The sequence below is a fragment of the Larus michahellis genome, chromosome 1 (assembly GCF_964199755.1).
Source record: "Larus michahellis chromosome 1, bLarMic1.1, whole genome shotgun sequence".
Lineage (NCBI taxonomy): Eukaryota > Metazoa > Chordata > Aves > Charadriiformes > Laridae > Larus > Larus michahellis.
This window is the reverse complement of record NC_133896.1, coordinates 69,470,423-69,487,695: the sequence shown is the minus strand read 5'-3', so window position 1 is coordinate 69,487,695 and position 17,273 is coordinate 69,470,423. Positions and strand designations below refer to the sequence as shown.

Genomic DNA, 17,273 nt, shown 5'->3' with positions numbered 1-17,273 from the left:
TCCTATGCAAGTAGCATGGCCAGACAACAGCAGAAGGAAACGAGATCTCAAGGTCCATGGCTGCTCCTCCCCACTCTCATTGTGTTAGTACCAACAAGGCCACTCTTGGCTGGGACACAACTGGTCCAAATGTTAAACAAGCGGGAGGGAGAGAGTTACTCTTATCTCGTAGCATCCGTATCTGTGGGCACAACCTAACCTTAAGAAGAAAGTGCACAAACAGGTATGATGAAATGCATTAGTGAAGGAGAGTAGCAAACTGAACTTTGTCCCACTGGCTCCAGGTGTCCAATGGGGTGAAAGAGGGATCACAGCAATGAGGAGCTGATGGCAGCTTCACCCATTCAGCCCCTCCCACGAAGGCACACCATTACTCTCTGGAAGAGTCACCCTAAAGGAAGGACATCTCAAAATGAGACACTACTAAACATCCAGGGAGGTAATAGCAATGCCTTGAAGACCTTGGCCACACTTAAGGTTCCAGACAAGTCACCTCCTGCATCTGCACACTCTGACTCATGGAGCAGGGTGGCAGGGCGCCCGGGGATCTGGCAGGGAGCAAAGCCACCATGACTCAGCTAAAACCTTGAGGTGAATGGGCCTCAGGCATCACCCATACTGCCTCCAGCAGATAAAAAGGAAAAGAAAAAAAAGGAAGTCTTTTAAACACCCATCAAGTCAGGTTTTATATGGCTATAAATGATGATAGTTATCTTTCTCCATGTAGATAAAGCAATCAGGGAAAACAAAACAGAAATGCCTACACAGAAAAGCCTGTACACATAACTGTGACTTTCCAGCAGATCTCCCCCGCCAACCCACGCCAGCTGAGTTGCCAAAATCTCTCCCTGCTCCTCCCTGGCCCCCAGGAACTTCACTCCAAAATCAGTAAGGCCTGGCCAGCTGATGGCCATACCTTGCTTTTCTTCAGAGGCAGTGTCACTGTACTCCCTGCTTTCCAAATATCTTCTGGATGACCCCAAACACTTCCCAGGTTGCACCGTGAAGCCCCCAACAAGCACTGGGCAGGGCTCAGCACTGTTGCACCTCCCACGCAGGAAGCACAGATGGGGAGCAGCAGCAGCAGAAGACATGGCACCCGTGTCCATGGGTACTCCTCCCCACTCTCACTGTGTGTCCCCACTCTTGGCTGGAGGCAGAGAGAGAATGACTTGCATGCTCATATCTTACAGTATCCACGTTTGTGGGCACAGACTTATCTTGAGAAGAAAGTGCACAAACAGGTATGAAGAAATGCATTAGTTAAGGAGAGCAGCAAATTGAACCTTGTCCCACTGGCCCCGGGTGTCCAATGGGGTGAAAGAGGGATCACAGCAATGAGGAGTTGATGGCATCTTCATCCACTCAGCCCCTCTCAAGGAACACAAGTTGTTGCAAGCACATCCATCTGCTGGATCTGTTCTGTTTTGAAGGCCTGGGATCCAGGCAGCTCCTTAAATCCTTGTTTCTCCTCCTTTCTTTGGTTGTTTAGATGTCACATTATTCAGCAATTTTAAGTCCCTCCCTCCACTGCAAACTATCTTTGATGCTCTTGGGAATGTGATTCTTTAGCAAAGAGTGGGGATTTCCATGTCTTCCCTCTTCGGACTAGCTTTTCTGAGGAGAGCTGGCTATTGCTACGGTCAGGCTAGTGACAGGGAATTGATGGACAGGGCCCTTAGAAGTCAGTCAGCCCAACATAAGAATGTTTGGCTGGGCAACAAGTCCCCGGCAGAAAAGGGACCCCCTCATAGAATGCTGAGATGGGTACGTAACACAGAGGTCAGTCTCCAAGGTGGACTAGAACGCAAAAAGGGTTCCTTGAAAAGGGATGATACCCACACAAGCTGTAGGTTTGTGGTTTGCTACAGTGTAATTCCAACCAGTCACAGTGTCAGGGGAAAATACACACACATACATCATATAGCTAAAAATTTGATCAAAGAGAAAGCGCAGTTTAGTCTGACAGATAATACTTAAGGCAAATCTGGACGTCATCTGTTCCAGCTGACCTATAATGCCAGACTGGCTAAGTCCATAAAGGCTTAGTTAGAGCACATTTGCACAGAGAGGGTTGGCTTGAATAGAAAGTGAGGCATCCAAATTATAAACAATTTTTAATTGATCAAAACTGGTGATCATTTACCTTCTCCCACCAGTTACTGGTTTTACAGAAGTAAATTATTTAAAAAGTGTCCATTTGGAAACCTCAGGTCTTAGAAGACAGGATTGGAGAGAGGAAAAGTGTTGAAGACTCTGTTTAGACACCTGGGTAAAAAAAAAAAAAAAAAAAGAAAGGGCCAATTATGTGGTTGGTTCTTACACCTTTCAGACCAAGATTTGTTGCAATTAAAGTTAAGTTGTAGCTCGATCTCAACAGTTTCTAGTCTGTTCTTTACAAGAGTTTAGTCAGCTCCTATCGCTGTAGCACCCAAGCATCTTTAATAATAAATTAAGCAATAGGTATATGTCATAGGCTTGGTGTAAATGTTTGTCAACAGAATCAGAAGTAAGTGCAGAAAGGTAGCGTGGGCCTTTCGGGCCTTAAAATTAATGTACCATTTATTGATTTTATAAAATCTCTATAGGCTTGTTTCTGTCTTTTTTATGTACATCTTGCTCTCTCTTCCTGTCAAATTCCTCACATCTCTTGCAGTAGCTTTGTATTTCTCTTTTTTCGGGTGTTGGTTTGGTAGGTTTTTTCCATATTTGTTTTCAGTAGAGGAGACCTCCTCCCACCGCTCGAGTTTGAGCGTATTGGAGTTGTCATGTCAGTTTGAAAATTTTGTTGCCCTGCCCTGCTTCCCTCTCTCTCTGCTTCATGTCAGTTCTGCAAAGTGTGATGACACAGCAGAAAGATGATGACACAGCAGAAAGATGATGACACAGCAGAAAGATGACAATACAGCTTGGTTAAACTAGCGGCTTGGAAACCAGGCCGAGGCGAGCAGGAGGAGATTTTGTTCAAACTTAAACCCAGAACATGAACCTCCCAATGAACTGAAAATACCGTCCTGTAAAAGCAGCTTAAATAATGCAAGTGCACAAAAATTTTAAGAAGCCTCATCAGCCATCATGGTTAGAATGCACTAGTGGCACAATAATTCACAATTGCCTCTACATTTTGGTAGGCAAACGTTGCCAGTCCAAGCATAAAATATTTGATTGTCCCTCACTCACACTGTACAACTCACAAGACGACACCAATGGAACTTGCACAACGTGTGACCTGGTAGCCAGGGGTCAACAATGAGCAAGAAGGAGTTGGTAGCAATATGAGCAAAAGAAAAAAGGAGACTCAAGAAGCGGAGAATCCCTACTCTGACAAACACAATGTCACATGTTTCCTGTAAAACGCTGTGTGTTTCCTGTAAAAATAACAGTAAAACCAACACTGTGAAAAGGCACAGGGCAGAAAGATCAGCCTTGCAAACTGGCTGGCTGGTGAGCGGGTGCAGAGCACCACGGACACTCTCCTGAGGTGGTGCGGGTCACAGAGCAAGGAAGGAGCCGGGTGAGGGGCAGTGCCTGAGAACATACAGTCAGCATCATCCATGCAAGTCTCATGCTCCGTGCCTGAGACCTGAGTTGCCTTTTTAATCGCCCCGGGGAGACTTCCCCAGACCTTTTCTCCAGGTAAAATGTTTGCCCGGTGTCTGCATCCGTGTCTGCTTTTGTCCTTCTTTGAGCTGGGATTATTTAAAAAAAAAAAAAAGAAAAAAAGTTGAAATAACACACATCGATGAGACACTGGTCTCCGTAATTGTGCCAACAAATGCTGAATAGAAACGTGAGAAAGTGGTGGAACTTATTATATAATGTAGAATTATGGCTCGTACTGTTCAGAAGCTACAGCAAAAATGCGTGCAATTTCAAAGGTGATTAGAAAAACTATTTTGAGAAATGAGATAAAGTTACAGTTATATTGGGCACTGAAAGCCCCCTCCAGTGCAAGAGGCAGGAGGCCTCCTGAACCCCCAGGGAGTGAAAACCCATTGCAAAGTGGGACCACAGCTTTGATGCTTAATATCAGATCTCTGAACCCATATTAACGTACAGAAATAAATTGCATCACTCTTGGAAGAACTCAGCACTCGTAGTGCCTGTTGAAAAGCATTCAGGCACCACAGCGACCAGCACCATACTGAAAAACTAACTAGCTGGAGTCACAAAAGTGAGAGTCGGGGGAACCCCTCCCATTATTTACTCTTGTAGCAGTCCTCCCATTGAGTTTGATGGCCTGGATTTCACCTCAGCTTCCAAACGCGAAGCAACTTTTTCCTCGAAACAGCTGTCAGCTAAGTAGCCCGGCCCTCCCAGGCCCCTGGCTCTTGATTTCTGAGGCACTCCGTTCACATGAAGTTTCCTGCAGCCTTTAAACGTCAGCCCTCTGAAGGTATTTTGACCCTACACAAAAAAGCAGGGGGGTTGTTCGGCCTAAAGCACTGCCTGTAGACAAGCTGCCATCACAAATCCCTTTTGCAGCCTCCGACACCCCGCTGATGCTGGCTGCCATTTTAATTGAGCGCAGGGAACCGATGCCTTCACAGAGACTGACACCACGGTCCTGTGGGGAGCAGGATGGGAGCCCACCCCTCTGCAGAGGCAGGGAACGCAGAATCCAGGTAACGTTAAGACCATGTTCCCTTTGAACGAATTCCTCTGTCAACAGTGGGTGAGCCTAATATTTTCCTAGGATAAAGGGTGGCATTTCAGGCCGTTTGCCACCATTTAACTGAGAAAATCCTTCAACGGCCGGGACGCCCGTTACCTCACGCAGGGGTTCTCCTGGCAGCCCTCAGGCTCTCCCCGCTGCGGAGGAACAAGCGCGAAGTGCCAAGTTCATCACTAACGGGTTTGCGTTTAGCTTGTTCAACGCACAAACAAACAAACAAACAAGCAAGCAAACTCCTTTTAGCATCAGGCTTCTGTAGCCAACCAAAATCGCAAAGTCACGGGCATCTCCTGCCTCCCGTGGAAGGAAACCCCGGGCGGAGGCGGGGAGGGCGGGGGAAGGCGGGGAGGCACCCGGCGGGGCGGCCCCACGCTTTAAAGCGCCTTCGGGCGGCCGTGGGCACGCACGGACGGATAGACATCCACCGGCGCCATGGCGGGCCCCTGCGTGGAGCTGAGCAACAAGATGAAGATGCCCATCCTGGGGCTGGGCACTTGGCAGGTACCGGGGCGGGCAGGAGGGCGCGGCCAAGATAAAAATAAAATATATATGTATAAAAAAAAAAAAAAAAGAACAGCCACCCAAAAAAAAAAAAAGGGGGGGGGGGTGTTGCGGCGGTGCGGCGTGGGCTGCCGCCGTAGCCACGTCCCTGCGTGGGGGGGTCTGCGGAGGGGATGGGGTGGTCAGTCCCGGGGGCCGCTCGCTCGCCGTCGCGGCCGCTTGTGTAACCAGGCGGGGCGGGGGGGCGCGGGGGGGATGGAAAGAAGAAAAGGTCTCGGGGTGGGGGGAACAAAAAGCGAAGAAAAATTAAAAAAAAAAAGGTTAAAATAAAATAGGCGCCGATGAAGGTGGAGGGAGGGGGGAAGAGAAAGAGGAGGGGAAGCAAAAGGAGGAAGCGACCAAAAAGCAGCAAGTTCAGGTTGCGAAAGGCTGCCCGGTCCGGCCCTTGTGGCTGACAGCCCTGGGACCGGGTCACTGGATGATGGCAGCGCTTGTGCCACGGAACTGCCTTCCTGGGGAAGGGTTTGGAGAAGGTAAGCTGGCAAAACTGCTTGGGCGACGCTGAGAGCAAATGTGGGGAAATTATTAAATTAAGCTGGGCGTTACGCTGCTGGAAATGGCAGAGTCCAAACGTCCCGCAGGAGTGAACTCCTTTCTGCTCTGTTCCTTTGCCCTACAAAAATGCCGTTTGCCTGGAGAGTTGAAACTCAGGTGACAAGGGAACTCCAGCAGCAGCTGGAAAGGGAGGCTCCGCGGAGCTATCGCAGCTGCGAGCGCTGGCAGAGGGCCATGGAAAAGCTCATGGTTTGGTTGTGTTTGCTTTCAGGCTCCTCCAGGAAAGGTGGAAGAGGTGGTGAAGTTTGCTATTGATGCAGGCTACCGCCTCTTAGACTGCGCCTACTTCTACCAGAATGAAAATGAAATAGGGAATGCAGTCCAGCAGAAGATCAAGGAGGGGGCTGTGAAACGGGAAGACCTCTTCATTGTTACTAAGGTACAAGGATGCAGGATTACTGGGGTGTTCAGCTTTTCTCAAGGAGAAACCCTTGTTCCACCTGTAAAGTAACCTAAGGGCTTACTTCCTTCTATGATATTAATTTCACGGTTGTCTTGTTGTGTTCCATCTTTTTTTTGCAATTTGGACTGAGCTTTAACTAAGGAACCATTGACAACCTTGGAAAGATAGCATAGCTGTTGATAATTTCCTTGTATCTATTAAGTCACTTAATCATACTGAAGGTCAATTTGCACACACCCTAGAAAGATCAGAAAAAAAAAAGACAAGACAGATATCTGAATTTGAAAGTGCCGTGCTACTTAGTGGTGTGCAAGACATTGGAAAATGGGGTCCCGTACAAAATGTAAGCCTGAAAGGGAATAGAAACTAAAGTATGGGACTTCAGTCTGAAGTATTTTCCATGTACTTACTCCATTCCTTCATTTCATCTACTTGTCTCAGCAATTCTCTTTACCAAAAAGTGAGAATACTTCAACTAAAAAAACTTATGATTCAGTGTTTTCGCCAGCAAAACTAGAAAATATTGAGCGTAACTTAGCTTTTCCACATACTCTTAATTTCTGTTAAAGAATGGGTTTTCACGCTTGCAATGCTTGCAAGTTCTTCTATTTAAATGACTTGAATTCTCATTTAAATAATGAAGTAAAATTCACAACAGTTCTCACAGTGGACACATAAAAGAGACAGAAGGAGGGTAGCTATGAGCTGCTCAAGACGTAAAAGTTAGGCTGAAAAAAAAGAAATAAAAATTGTAACACTAACAGCTTTGCTCTGTCGGATACACTTGGAAGGGTATTACATTTAGTTCTGAGACTCTTTTTATAAGTAGGAATACAGATTGTCCACCTTTGCTACTGACACACTTATTTGTCGTCTGTTTGTCCTACCTTGTAATTAAAATATTGGCATCCTTGTCTTCACTGTGCACTGGGTAGGTGGGGAGGGAGTTGTCTTCCCAGACCACCGAGGGAGAAGCTTCTGTCCCCTGGTCTGGACTGGGGAAGCTGTAGACTCACAGTCGGACTTAGTTTCTTCCCACAGTTGTGGAACACGTTTCATGAGAAGTCCCTGGTTAAGGTAGCATGCAAGAAGAGCCTTGCCGCACTGCAGCTGGACTACCTTGACCTCTACCTGATGCACTTCCCTATGGGATTCAAGGTAGTTCTGCTCTACATTCCTCTTCTCCTTACCTGGCTAGAAACACGGTGTATTCTCTCATCTATGCTGTTACCATCTTCACGATGCAGCTGGGATATGCTATGGTTCGTTTGGCTCTTACCTGAAGAGGTGGTAGCAAGCATTTAGTCATTAACTGGGTAGTGGTATGTTTTAGCACATGGATCTGGCTTTCCATGCCTGTTGGATTGAGATAGTTTCAGGTATGAGCACTGACAATGAGCCCCCTGGGTCTTCAGGGAAACTGTAACCAACACACAATGGTGCAGTTTGGGATCATGGCCTTCTGCTGGGCTAGGACAGTGTGAACATCTCAGGTTTTGGAGATGTTGTCTTGATCCAGAGTAACCAACAGTGAAAAATGAAGCACAGCACAGAAAGAACATGCTGCTCTTTTGTCCCCCAGTCTACACCCATGTAAAATAAATAAAAACTCTGGAATGGAGGTAGGGCGTCGTCTGTTCCCTTCTCTCTACATCTGCCAAAGTTACTTGCATAATTACTACTAATCCCCAGTTTCTGTATGCAGGGATTGATTTGCAGAAATATGGCCCTCGTCCAAAAGAGAATACTGATGAATATGCTTGTTAGTTATGTGATATGTTTAAATAATCTGCTAAATTGCTGCCTATAATTCCAGTCAGAAGTGCTAGTAAACAGTAGGAAATTAAACTCTTAAAAAGTATGTTTTATCTGCCTTGAAATAACAGGCTGGTGACGAACTTCATCCTCTGGATGACAAGGGCATGAGCATCCCCAGCGATACAGATTTTCTGGACACATGGGAGGTAAGTTATTGTTTACTCTTTTGAGCAGGTGTTGGCACTGAAGATGGAGCAGACATCTGTGTGCACAATGAAATTTAGGGATAGGTTTGGGTATGGAGGATAGTCACACAAAATCGTATTTCATGACCAGAATGAGCAGATCTGCTGCTACCTCTTGTTCTGAGGAGGAAGAGGGGGTTGTCTTTACTAAGACTAAAGAGGAGGAAAGTATGAGCACTATAGGCATTGTCGCTAAAATAATATTTGAATACGCACAACGGTAGAACTGAAGCGTAGATTAATCCACATGTGGCTGTTAACTTACTGGGTGTTTCATACAGGTAGGGAATTCTTGCACTTTTCAGTGTTGGGCATCAGTATGTCGGGCTGTCCTTCAATCCTTCTTTCCTCGTGGACTGAGAGGATTCAGGGTCTGCTCCTGCTACCTGCACCTCTGGGAATCAATAGTTTTCTCTACTATAGCAGATTACAGCTGCAAGAAAGTATTTTGAGGTTACTGAGTTTAGGCTAACATCCTCCCTGCTGTGTTCTGCCAACTTGGAGGTAGTGTGCTGCCATGGGAGGAGGTGGAGAGGTCTCTCTTGCTTGTTTATCTCTGGTAAAATGACACCCATAGAAGATTTTGCTCCCCGTCAAAAAAAGGTTGGCCAAGCCATTCTTCTTATTACTTTCTCATCTGCAATGAGACATAAAGCACACAGATAATACAAGGTGCAAGGTTTTTTGTTGTGTGGTTTGTTTTGTTTTTTTTTTTAATCTGAGATACTCTTATTTAATCTAGTTTGTTTGTTGGTTTGTCACTAGCTTTAGGGAAATAAAATAGCGTAGCTGATACTAATACCACCTCATAAATACACGTTGGTTGTCCTTACTCCTTAGGCCATGGAAGAGCTGGTGGACTGTGGTCTGGTAAAAGCCATTGGTGTCTCCAACTTTAACCATGAGCAGATCGAAAGAATCTTGAACAAGCCGGGACTAAAATACAAGCCGGTAAACAACCAGGTAAGATTTTTATTTCCATTGATGTCAGCTGACCTTGGGATATTCCTAAATATTTTCATGCTACGCTTCAGCTCTAAAACTGACTTCTGCCATGACCTTTAAATAATTTTGGCACCATGGAAAGATCTTGCAAAGCACTAGGTATCCCTGGTTGTCTGAAAGTGCCTTCAAGTCAGTGCTGCCTGCAATATGGAAGACTTTGGTACAGTGTCAGTAGATGGTTTTTCACTGAGAGGGATCTCAACAGAAAAGTTTGTAGAGTGGCATGTGTATATAACGCAGTGGAAATTTGAGAGCGATACCATACAAAACAGTATGGATTATTTGTATCACAGTAATACGAAGCATATGAGAATATTTGATTTTTAGACACTGCTAAAAAAAAAGTGAAAACATCTATTACCTTGTGCCTTTCTGCTGCACGTCATCTTTCACACTCCCAGTGTCACAGCCCAAGTTGCCACAGGGCCGTTTCTGCCATCCCTGGAATAACCAACAAAATCTCCACTGTGAGCTACTGCACAGGCATGGGCACGTACAGGAATGCTCTAACTCATTCACTGGACTTCTTTGTTTTTAACACGAAAGAAACCATTTCACTGAACCTCATTATAGAAAGGAGGATTGAAGTTGTCAACTACATAACAAAGTCTTGCCACATACCTCATGAATGAAATCACAGGACAGCGGTGCCAGTTTGCTTCTCCATGGGTATGCCTGAGCCACACACTGTCGTTACAGGCATTGCCTAATCTAGCTCAGGTCTAAATAAACTACTGTACATGAATTTCATGTCACCATGCCGGGTAGCAAAGCCATAGAATTTAGAAACAGCTGGGTGTTTGCACGGTGCCACATTATGCAGTGTAGATATAGTCCCATGGTCATACTATGGCTTGTGGCTAGTTGAGCAGCATCCCTGTGTAGCCTCCCGTTGTTGTCCAGTTAAAGGACATCTTGCCCAAATGGCTGGTTGCAACATGATCTGAGCTAACCTAGGGAAGCTCATCTCCCCAGACTTCTTCAGGAGTTGGGGAGACTCCTTGAGGAGAAGAGACGTTGGGTGACTTGGAGCAGAAACTAAACTTGAGGTATTCTGAACTGCCCCTCTGAAGATGCAGTCCTGCTCTCCCCTAGTCCAGGAAGACTGATTTCCCCCATTCCTGACACAGACAGCACTTTCACTCTTCTCATCTATTTCTCACTATCTTTGTGTAATATGTAGCATGAGGAAGCCCTATTCTCTGTGCCAGGCCTCTAGATAGTGCTGTGACATGCGTAATTTTTTAATAAGAGATATTTTAATCATGATATTGGGAGTCTTTTCCTCACATCTTCTGTGACCCAAGGGGAATTAAAACGTTAGTTACGCTCTGGAGCTCAGTGCAGTCTGCCTCTGTGTCAACCACCACGCTTCTGTGCTTGCAGATCGAATGTCATCCGTACCTAACCCAGGAGAAGCTGATCAAGTACTGTCAGTCCAAAGGGATTGCCGTGACAGCGTACAGCCCCCTTGGCTCTCCTAACCGCCCATGGTGAGAAAGCACCGCAGCCTTTCTGCACGCAAAACAATGCATTTGCTACTTGAATCTTTGAGGCAAATAATATCATGAGAAAAGTGCTGTTGCTTTGTTGCAGATTACTTCACACAAAATATCAGGCTTCCTACAGGGAGGTTAATATGTTTCTACCCCTTTCTACCATCAATATCCTGGCTTTTGTTTTTAATAGGGCCAAGCCAGGGGATCCTCTGCTGCTGGATGATCCCAGGATTAAAGAGATTGCAGTGAGACATCATAAAACCCCTGCCCAGGTAAGTGGGGTTGTCAGAGCAAACTGTTCTTCCTCCTCAGACATTTTCAGAAGCTGACGGACAGTCATTTTACAAGCAGGTGCTGCCTTCTCTAAAGGTATGGTATAATGGGGTTGAACTGTACTTGACTCTTCACGCTGCCCCGGTTCCTACCAGCATTCGTATGAATTATCAGGTATTTTCTAAGAGGTCTTGAGTACTGAGCTTTGGAGGGGCTGATCGGCAGCAGTACGTGCTTCCCTCAGGCGTCCTGCTTCCTAGGGAGACAGCTTCTGCTCCCAGAGAGAAGTGCTTGCTCCCTGAGAACGCCTTCCCTCTGAGGTTTATTTACAAATCATCGAGCCAACTTGTTATTCTTTCCTCCAGCCAAGTTAACCAAGCTATTCTTCAGAGAAGCCCTGTCATTTGCAGACCTATCCAGTTGCTCCCTGTTTGCTCGTGTTCGCAAAGAATCATTGAAAGCTGCTTGGTTATTCAAGATGAAATTTTTTCTCTATTAGTTGCAAGTCACAAAATGAGTTCTTGCACAGGGTGTGCACTTCACTTCAACTGCACTTCAAACAAATCCACGCATTTGCAGGCAATCAGCCATAGTCATGTTTTTAAGACCGGCAAGAGCAGGACAAAAAATTGTATGCAACAGTCCTCTCTTAAGGGGGAAAACTTAAAATCTATAAATATGTTTTCCCTCTCAAGGACTTCAAAACCCTTAACTTGGGCTCACAGATAAGTACCTCACCTAAAATAATCTGTAGTATCGTTGTGCTCATTTGATCTGAGCACCCATATAACGCAAGCCAGAAGCAGCATCATTTTTCTTGCCCCCCCCACCCCGCGTACCCTAAATGAAAACAAAAGAAATCCTGGAGAAGCCAGGATGTAGAAACAACATAGGCCAGAAGCAACTACGTGAGTAGGCTGCAAGCGAATGTTGGCACGTCAAACTCCTGTATGCAAAGCGGTAGAATCTTCCAGATTGCACATAGTCGTAGAAAGAGAAATGGGCTGGGAGGGTGGTGTGTGCGTGTGTGATTTCTTGGTATCCCCGTGTCCATGCTCCTCCTTGCTCTTTCCTAGGTTCTGCTCCGGTTTCTTATCCAAAGAGATGTGATTGTCATTCCCAAGTCTGACAAACCACAGCGTGTTGAGGAAAACATCAAGGTGAAGTTTCCATTGGGACTGGTGCCACCTTTTTGCACAGGATATGCACCCACACCCATATCTCCTCCATGTTTCCAAGCAGCACCTAAGAGGCATTGGAAGGGGAGCGCAGAGATGTAAAGACTGGGGCTCAGCACTACTTCACCATCTGCACTTTTTCTATGGGGAAAAGCATTTTGTTCCTGCCAGGAGAGAAATGGGTTACACCAGGATGGTCCAAGCTCTCCTGCCTTGGAAAGGGGATCCCAGTTTTGGACTTGCCCTCTGGGAAATGTTTAGTGAGCCCCTCTTCAGGGCGTAAAGGAACAAATTGACCCATTACGGTTTGTGTCTCACTTTGAGACTCAGCTGGCTGTTTGCTCATAAGGCCTGGCATATTAGGTGATATCTCTTCATTACTTTCAGTTCATGCTGCTACATTTTTTGGACTTACTTCTCGTGTGAACCACTAGATGACTGCTTCACTGTGAGACAAGTATTTGCAGCTGGTCCTCCCTAGTCCTCTGTTGTAGCAGAAATATTTACTGCTAGTTCCAGTATTTGCGACGCATCAAGTAATCCATCCTTAACACCCTAGGTTTTCTGTCAGTGCATTACAATGCAAACTGCAGTGGTGTGTGCATTCAACCACCCAGAACTAGAATTTGCTATGAACAGCACCTCAGAGAAAAGGACTAGCTTGATTACTTCAAGGGTAAATTGGTATTTGGCTCAGAAATAAGAGGATTTCTTCACTATGCTTAGTGTGGATGCAGGATGTTCCCACCTCAAGTCATAAATGCCTGAAGCACACTTAGTAACTAACTGCTTATGGAGCTAAATAAAATGAGTTTGTTTTTTTTTTCCCTGCTAGGTGTTTGACTTTGAACTGTCTAAAAAGGAGATGGACGTCATCCTCAGCTTTAACAGGAACTGGAGAGCGGTTCCAGTGCTCCAGTATGTTTCTTATTATCCTTATTATCCAATAGGCATATCTCTATCTGTGTTTTCATCCCCCATATCTTGAAAACATACATGACCACAACCAGGGAGAGCTCATATCTTAAACTCTGGATGCCAGGTAACGAGACATGTCCTGGAACTGACGTCAGGAGGGAGATTCATTCAGGGCTTTCCCTTCAGCACATGCCTGTTCATAAGCCTGTGGTCAAACTAATGACAGCAGCAAAACTTGAGTACCTTGGCAGTGGGGGAGGGAGACTGCAGGAGGGAAATGCTGCTGAAGATACTTTCTACAATACTTAAATAACCAGTTCTTTCTCTTCTCAGAGCTGTCAATCACAAGGACTACCCATTCAAAGCAGAATATTAATGCCAGTGGTTTCTGTGAGACCTCCGTGTAACTCCTTCCAGCTGAGAAGATGTACTCTAGAGCTTGGTCTTGATTCCTTCTATACTTGACAATCATTACAAGCAGTGACTTGTCCTCCTTTTTTAGGAGGCCACCCCTAGATGGCTCTTTTGTAAAGATGGTTAGCAGAAATCTGGTTTTGATTAATAGTAAAAAGACAATGTCTCTTCATTTCTTTTTTTCCTTAATTAAAGGCATTTTAAACAAAAAACTCTGGTTGGTTATATGATTTTTTTTTTTATATGTTAATTCCAGTGTGGTCAATCATGCTGGCTCCTGAGTTGCTGTCAAGGAATGATCTTTTTAATTACTTTGCTTTTTACATAGTTGTGATTTTTATAGTGTGAATATATAATGCTTCAAAATTTAATATGAATGAAGTTTGAATAACAACAAAACTTCGTCAGTGGAGTGCTTAAATTGTTTCATACAATTAGTTATGTCTGTGTTGTGATTTGTTTGTGTTGTTCTTTTGGTTTTTTTTTAATTTTAATACAGATAGAAATAAGCTATGCTTCCTGTACAAGGACAATAGATAGAGACTACTTTGTGGCTTAGGCATCAAACAGGATCATGCTTTAGGTTAGCTAGAACCTAAAGAACAAAGCTGTACCTATTACTCCACCAAGCCCTCCCTCGGGACAACTAGAAATCAAATTCTTGTGTGACAAGAGGTGAAGACAGCATCATACGCAGTGATAACACACATCAAAATCCACCCCGCTGAACATAAGGGCTACCTACATGATCCAATCAGACTGACTTGCTCTAGAAGCCTCAAACACAAAATTAGATTTTTGCACCTCTGGTGGCAGCATTCAGAACAATATATCCAGGTAAGGGTTGGCTTTATTTAAGGAGAACATAGAAAAAATTTTCTTTAAAAACACCAAAGCAAACCATGAGGCAGACTCTCAATTGCTTTAAAGTATTTTCAGATAGGTAACGCTAGGCCAAAGCAAAAGCAGGCTTGAAAAAGACTGTTTTGTGGCATTCTGCACGCTGACAAGAGAAAGTGGGGCTAGGAGGCCAAGTGAGCTGCAGGAAAGCACGATCAGAAGCTAAGGTGAAAATCTGGTGTCTCCTGAAAAATCATCACCTCATAACGGTATTGAAACACCAGAAAAACTCAGCCACCAAGATTTTTCTTTGGTGAATTCTGCCAGGAGGTGGTGCCAGCTGGTGGGAACAAACCATGACCGCACCACTTTACAGTATTTCCTACAAGTAAAACCAATTGTGCCCAGCACGCTTCCACGCTCTGAGAGAAGTCGATAAGCAGGAGCAAAAGAAACTTACCTGCATCAACAAGGAAAAGCGTCACTTCAGCAAGGATTGCAGAGAAATGTAGCAACGTAGTTGGTCAGTACAAAGCAGGAGAAGAGGCGTGCTTGCAAACATACAAGCTGTTTTCAGGTTAAATTAGGCAGCATCCGATTATTTCTCCCCCAGTAGTTCAGAAAGCTGTGCTTGCTGCAGCCTTCCCAGTGCTTCCCATGGAGCTGGCAGCAGCCTGGGGGGGCCTCTTCGGATGACCGTGACCTAGTTAGAGCAGGGCGTTATGTGCTGTGCTGCCATTAGAGCAAAAATGAAGCCAATGCAAGGACAACGGGAAAGCCAGCAGCTCCCCAGGCTTGGTCCCCATGATCATCCAAGCTTGGAAGCGCATCCCACTGAGGCAGACAGGAGAAACACGACGGCTCTCACACAGAAAACATTTTTGAAAGCAGACGGCTGTGCCGCTGGGTCAGAACCTACTTCACTGAGCACGCTGACTTCTGGATGATGCACAGCTCTCCTCTTGTACCAATAGGCAGGACAATTAAGATTTTTTTTTTTTTTCCTTAAGAATATGTAGGTTAAAGCTGCTGATTTTATGACGTGGCTGTCTGGTGTAGGATAGTACATCAGGAGAGACGCGCTTGGAGGTTCTTTGCAACGATACCTTATTTTACATGGTTCTTAGCACAATCCCAATCCCAGTTACAACAACTGGGTCATTCCTACTCATTAACGAACAGGGGGCTGCTGATGGAAATATTCCATTTATTGTGGATGCAGTTTCAGAATACATTGTTTGAACAAATCATTTTTATTGCAGCTATCGGATGTATTTGAAAGACTCAGAGGAGTGTTTACAAAACCCCCAAACAAAAAACATGACAACTCACAGACAATGTCAGGCACAGCTTCACCCCCTACAGATAACTATGTGCACCTCTATATGCAAACAAGATGTCTCAGCCAAGCAGGGGAGCTCATCTTTGGGTTGAAATATAACATTATTCTTCTTGAGGAAGAAGTCAGATGCTGTAAAAGATGGAGGTGGTGAAAAGGGAGATCCTGGCAGTTCCGATGCACAACAAAGCTGTTACCAACATGCTCGGGGCTACTTCGGTTGCTCAGTTTATGCCACCCATACACTGTAGGATGTAAATGCTAAACTGTATGGCATGTAAACTCGAACCAAGCTGACGTCTTATAGCCATGTATTTACTATATACAAATGAAAACATCTGTAAATAAGATATTAGGGAGAGAGAGTTAAAAAGAAGCACTATAAAGATAGAGGTTTACTTCATTTTAGGTGGACTTAGTGTACGGCACTGATGGATGGCAAGATTTAGTGTACAGTTATTTGAAACAAGCTCCAACTGTGTTTAGGTTTGTTTTGTGTTTTGTTTTTTTTTTAATTATGGTAGTTTTATATAAATTAAACTACAACGTTTTATACAAGTGACCTATTTTTGACCCTCTATACCCTTACCTTTTCCTCTTTTAAAAACTATACTTTCTTTTTAATTACCCATTACTGGGCAACTGACATTTAAAAATTTTTAATACTTATCTCACCATACCTCTAATGGCAATTATGAAATCTTACTATAGAAAAGTGTGTGATTTTGTCTTAATTTTTTTAAGCTGTGATATTGGCTAATTATGTATGTTTATTACTAAATATAATACTCTAGCACGTATTAAAGCATTCTACCATTAGTAGTGCCTTTAGGCTAAACTTTGTAAAGCTATGTGTGTATATAATCTAAATTGCATTCAATTACTAGTCACTAACAACAAAAAGAAATACCAGTACCGCTGTCAGCTAACATAATCATCCAAATTTAGGTATTAACTTAAACTAGAATGGAAAAATTGATACTTAAAAAAAGTATAAAACAAAAAAAATTAAAACATGTTATTGATGCAGTATTTCTCATGACTTGGGCAACTTACAGAAAAATATTACATTGTCAACTAAAGATATTTCTTCCATGCCTTAGTCTAAAGTGCAGAAAGAAAGACTTCTGTATTACAAAAGTAACCATTGTTTTTATAGGTTTACTGCACACCTTCCTTGAGCAACTTCACTTTACATGCATTTTGGGTTGACCTCTTATGCCAGTTGAAATCACTGTTCAGATACATAGTTAGTTATGACTATCAGTAGGAGAGTCTATATATTTCACAGCATGGGTTTCTTTAGGAATAAAGGCTCTTGTGCAAAGGCAGTACTATTAAGATGAATGTCTAGACTGATTATTAAATACAGTGCTAATATACATGGTTTTAACTGGGATAATGCAAAAAGACATTTTGGTAAATAAACATAAATATAAAAAGAACAATTTAGCACTTTTTCCTTTTTTTTTTTCCCCCAACTGATTGGTCCAGCGTCTTTAGTGGCCTTCTACGGTTCTTTCTCAAATTGTCTCAAACCTGCTGAGAAAGAGACAGATTAAAGATTGCTTGAAATAACCCAAATGCACCTCTAAAACAGAGAAGGCGTG

At 44.1% G+C, this 17,273-nt stretch overlaps 2 protein-coding genes across 15 annotated transcripts in view; one reads left to right on the top strand and one right to left on the bottom strand.

Moving 5' to 3' along the window:
- Positions 1-4,969: 4,969 nt before the first annotated feature.
- Positions 4,970-13,920, top strand: LOC141742616 (aldo-keto reductase family 1 member B10-like). 2 transcript variants are annotated; one of them, XM_074585334.1, is made up of 10 exons: positions 4,970-5,176; positions 6,003-6,170; positions 7,236-7,352; positions 8,081-8,158; positions 9,038-9,160; positions 10,589-10,695; positions 10,892-10,973; positions 12,051-12,134; positions 12,988-13,070; positions 13,404-13,920. In XM_074585334.1, exons 1-10 carry the CDS (start codon positions 5,108-5,110, stop codon positions 13,444-13,446), a joined length of 954 nt encoding a protein of 317 aa, XP_074441435.1. In that variant the 5' UTR covers positions 4,970-5,107; the 3' UTR covers positions 13,447-13,920. The 2 variants fall into 2 exon arrangements, with proteins under 2 accessions (XP_074441435.1, XP_074441425.1); XM_074585324.1 differs by lacking the exon at positions 13,404-13,920 and having other exon boundaries at positions 12,988-13,237.
- Positions 13,921-15,511: 1,591 nt separating this feature from the next.
- The window catches only part of CALD1 (caldesmon 1), a 197,374-nt gene continuing 195,612 nt past the window's right edge, over positions 15,512-17,273 (bottom strand). For 9 of the 13 annotated variants that reach the window (XM_074585194.1, XM_074585260.1, XM_074585202.1 and 6 more), the window contains one exon: positions 15,512-17,205. In XM_074585194.1, the coding sequence (XP_074441295.1) occupies positions 17,174-17,205 (32 nt within the window). In that variant the 3' untranslated portion in view covers positions 15,512-17,173. The remainder of the gene's footprint in view (positions 17,206-17,273) is intronic. The other 4 variants (XM_074585231.1, XM_074585284.1, XM_074585292.1 and 1 more) reach the window with 1 other exon arrangement.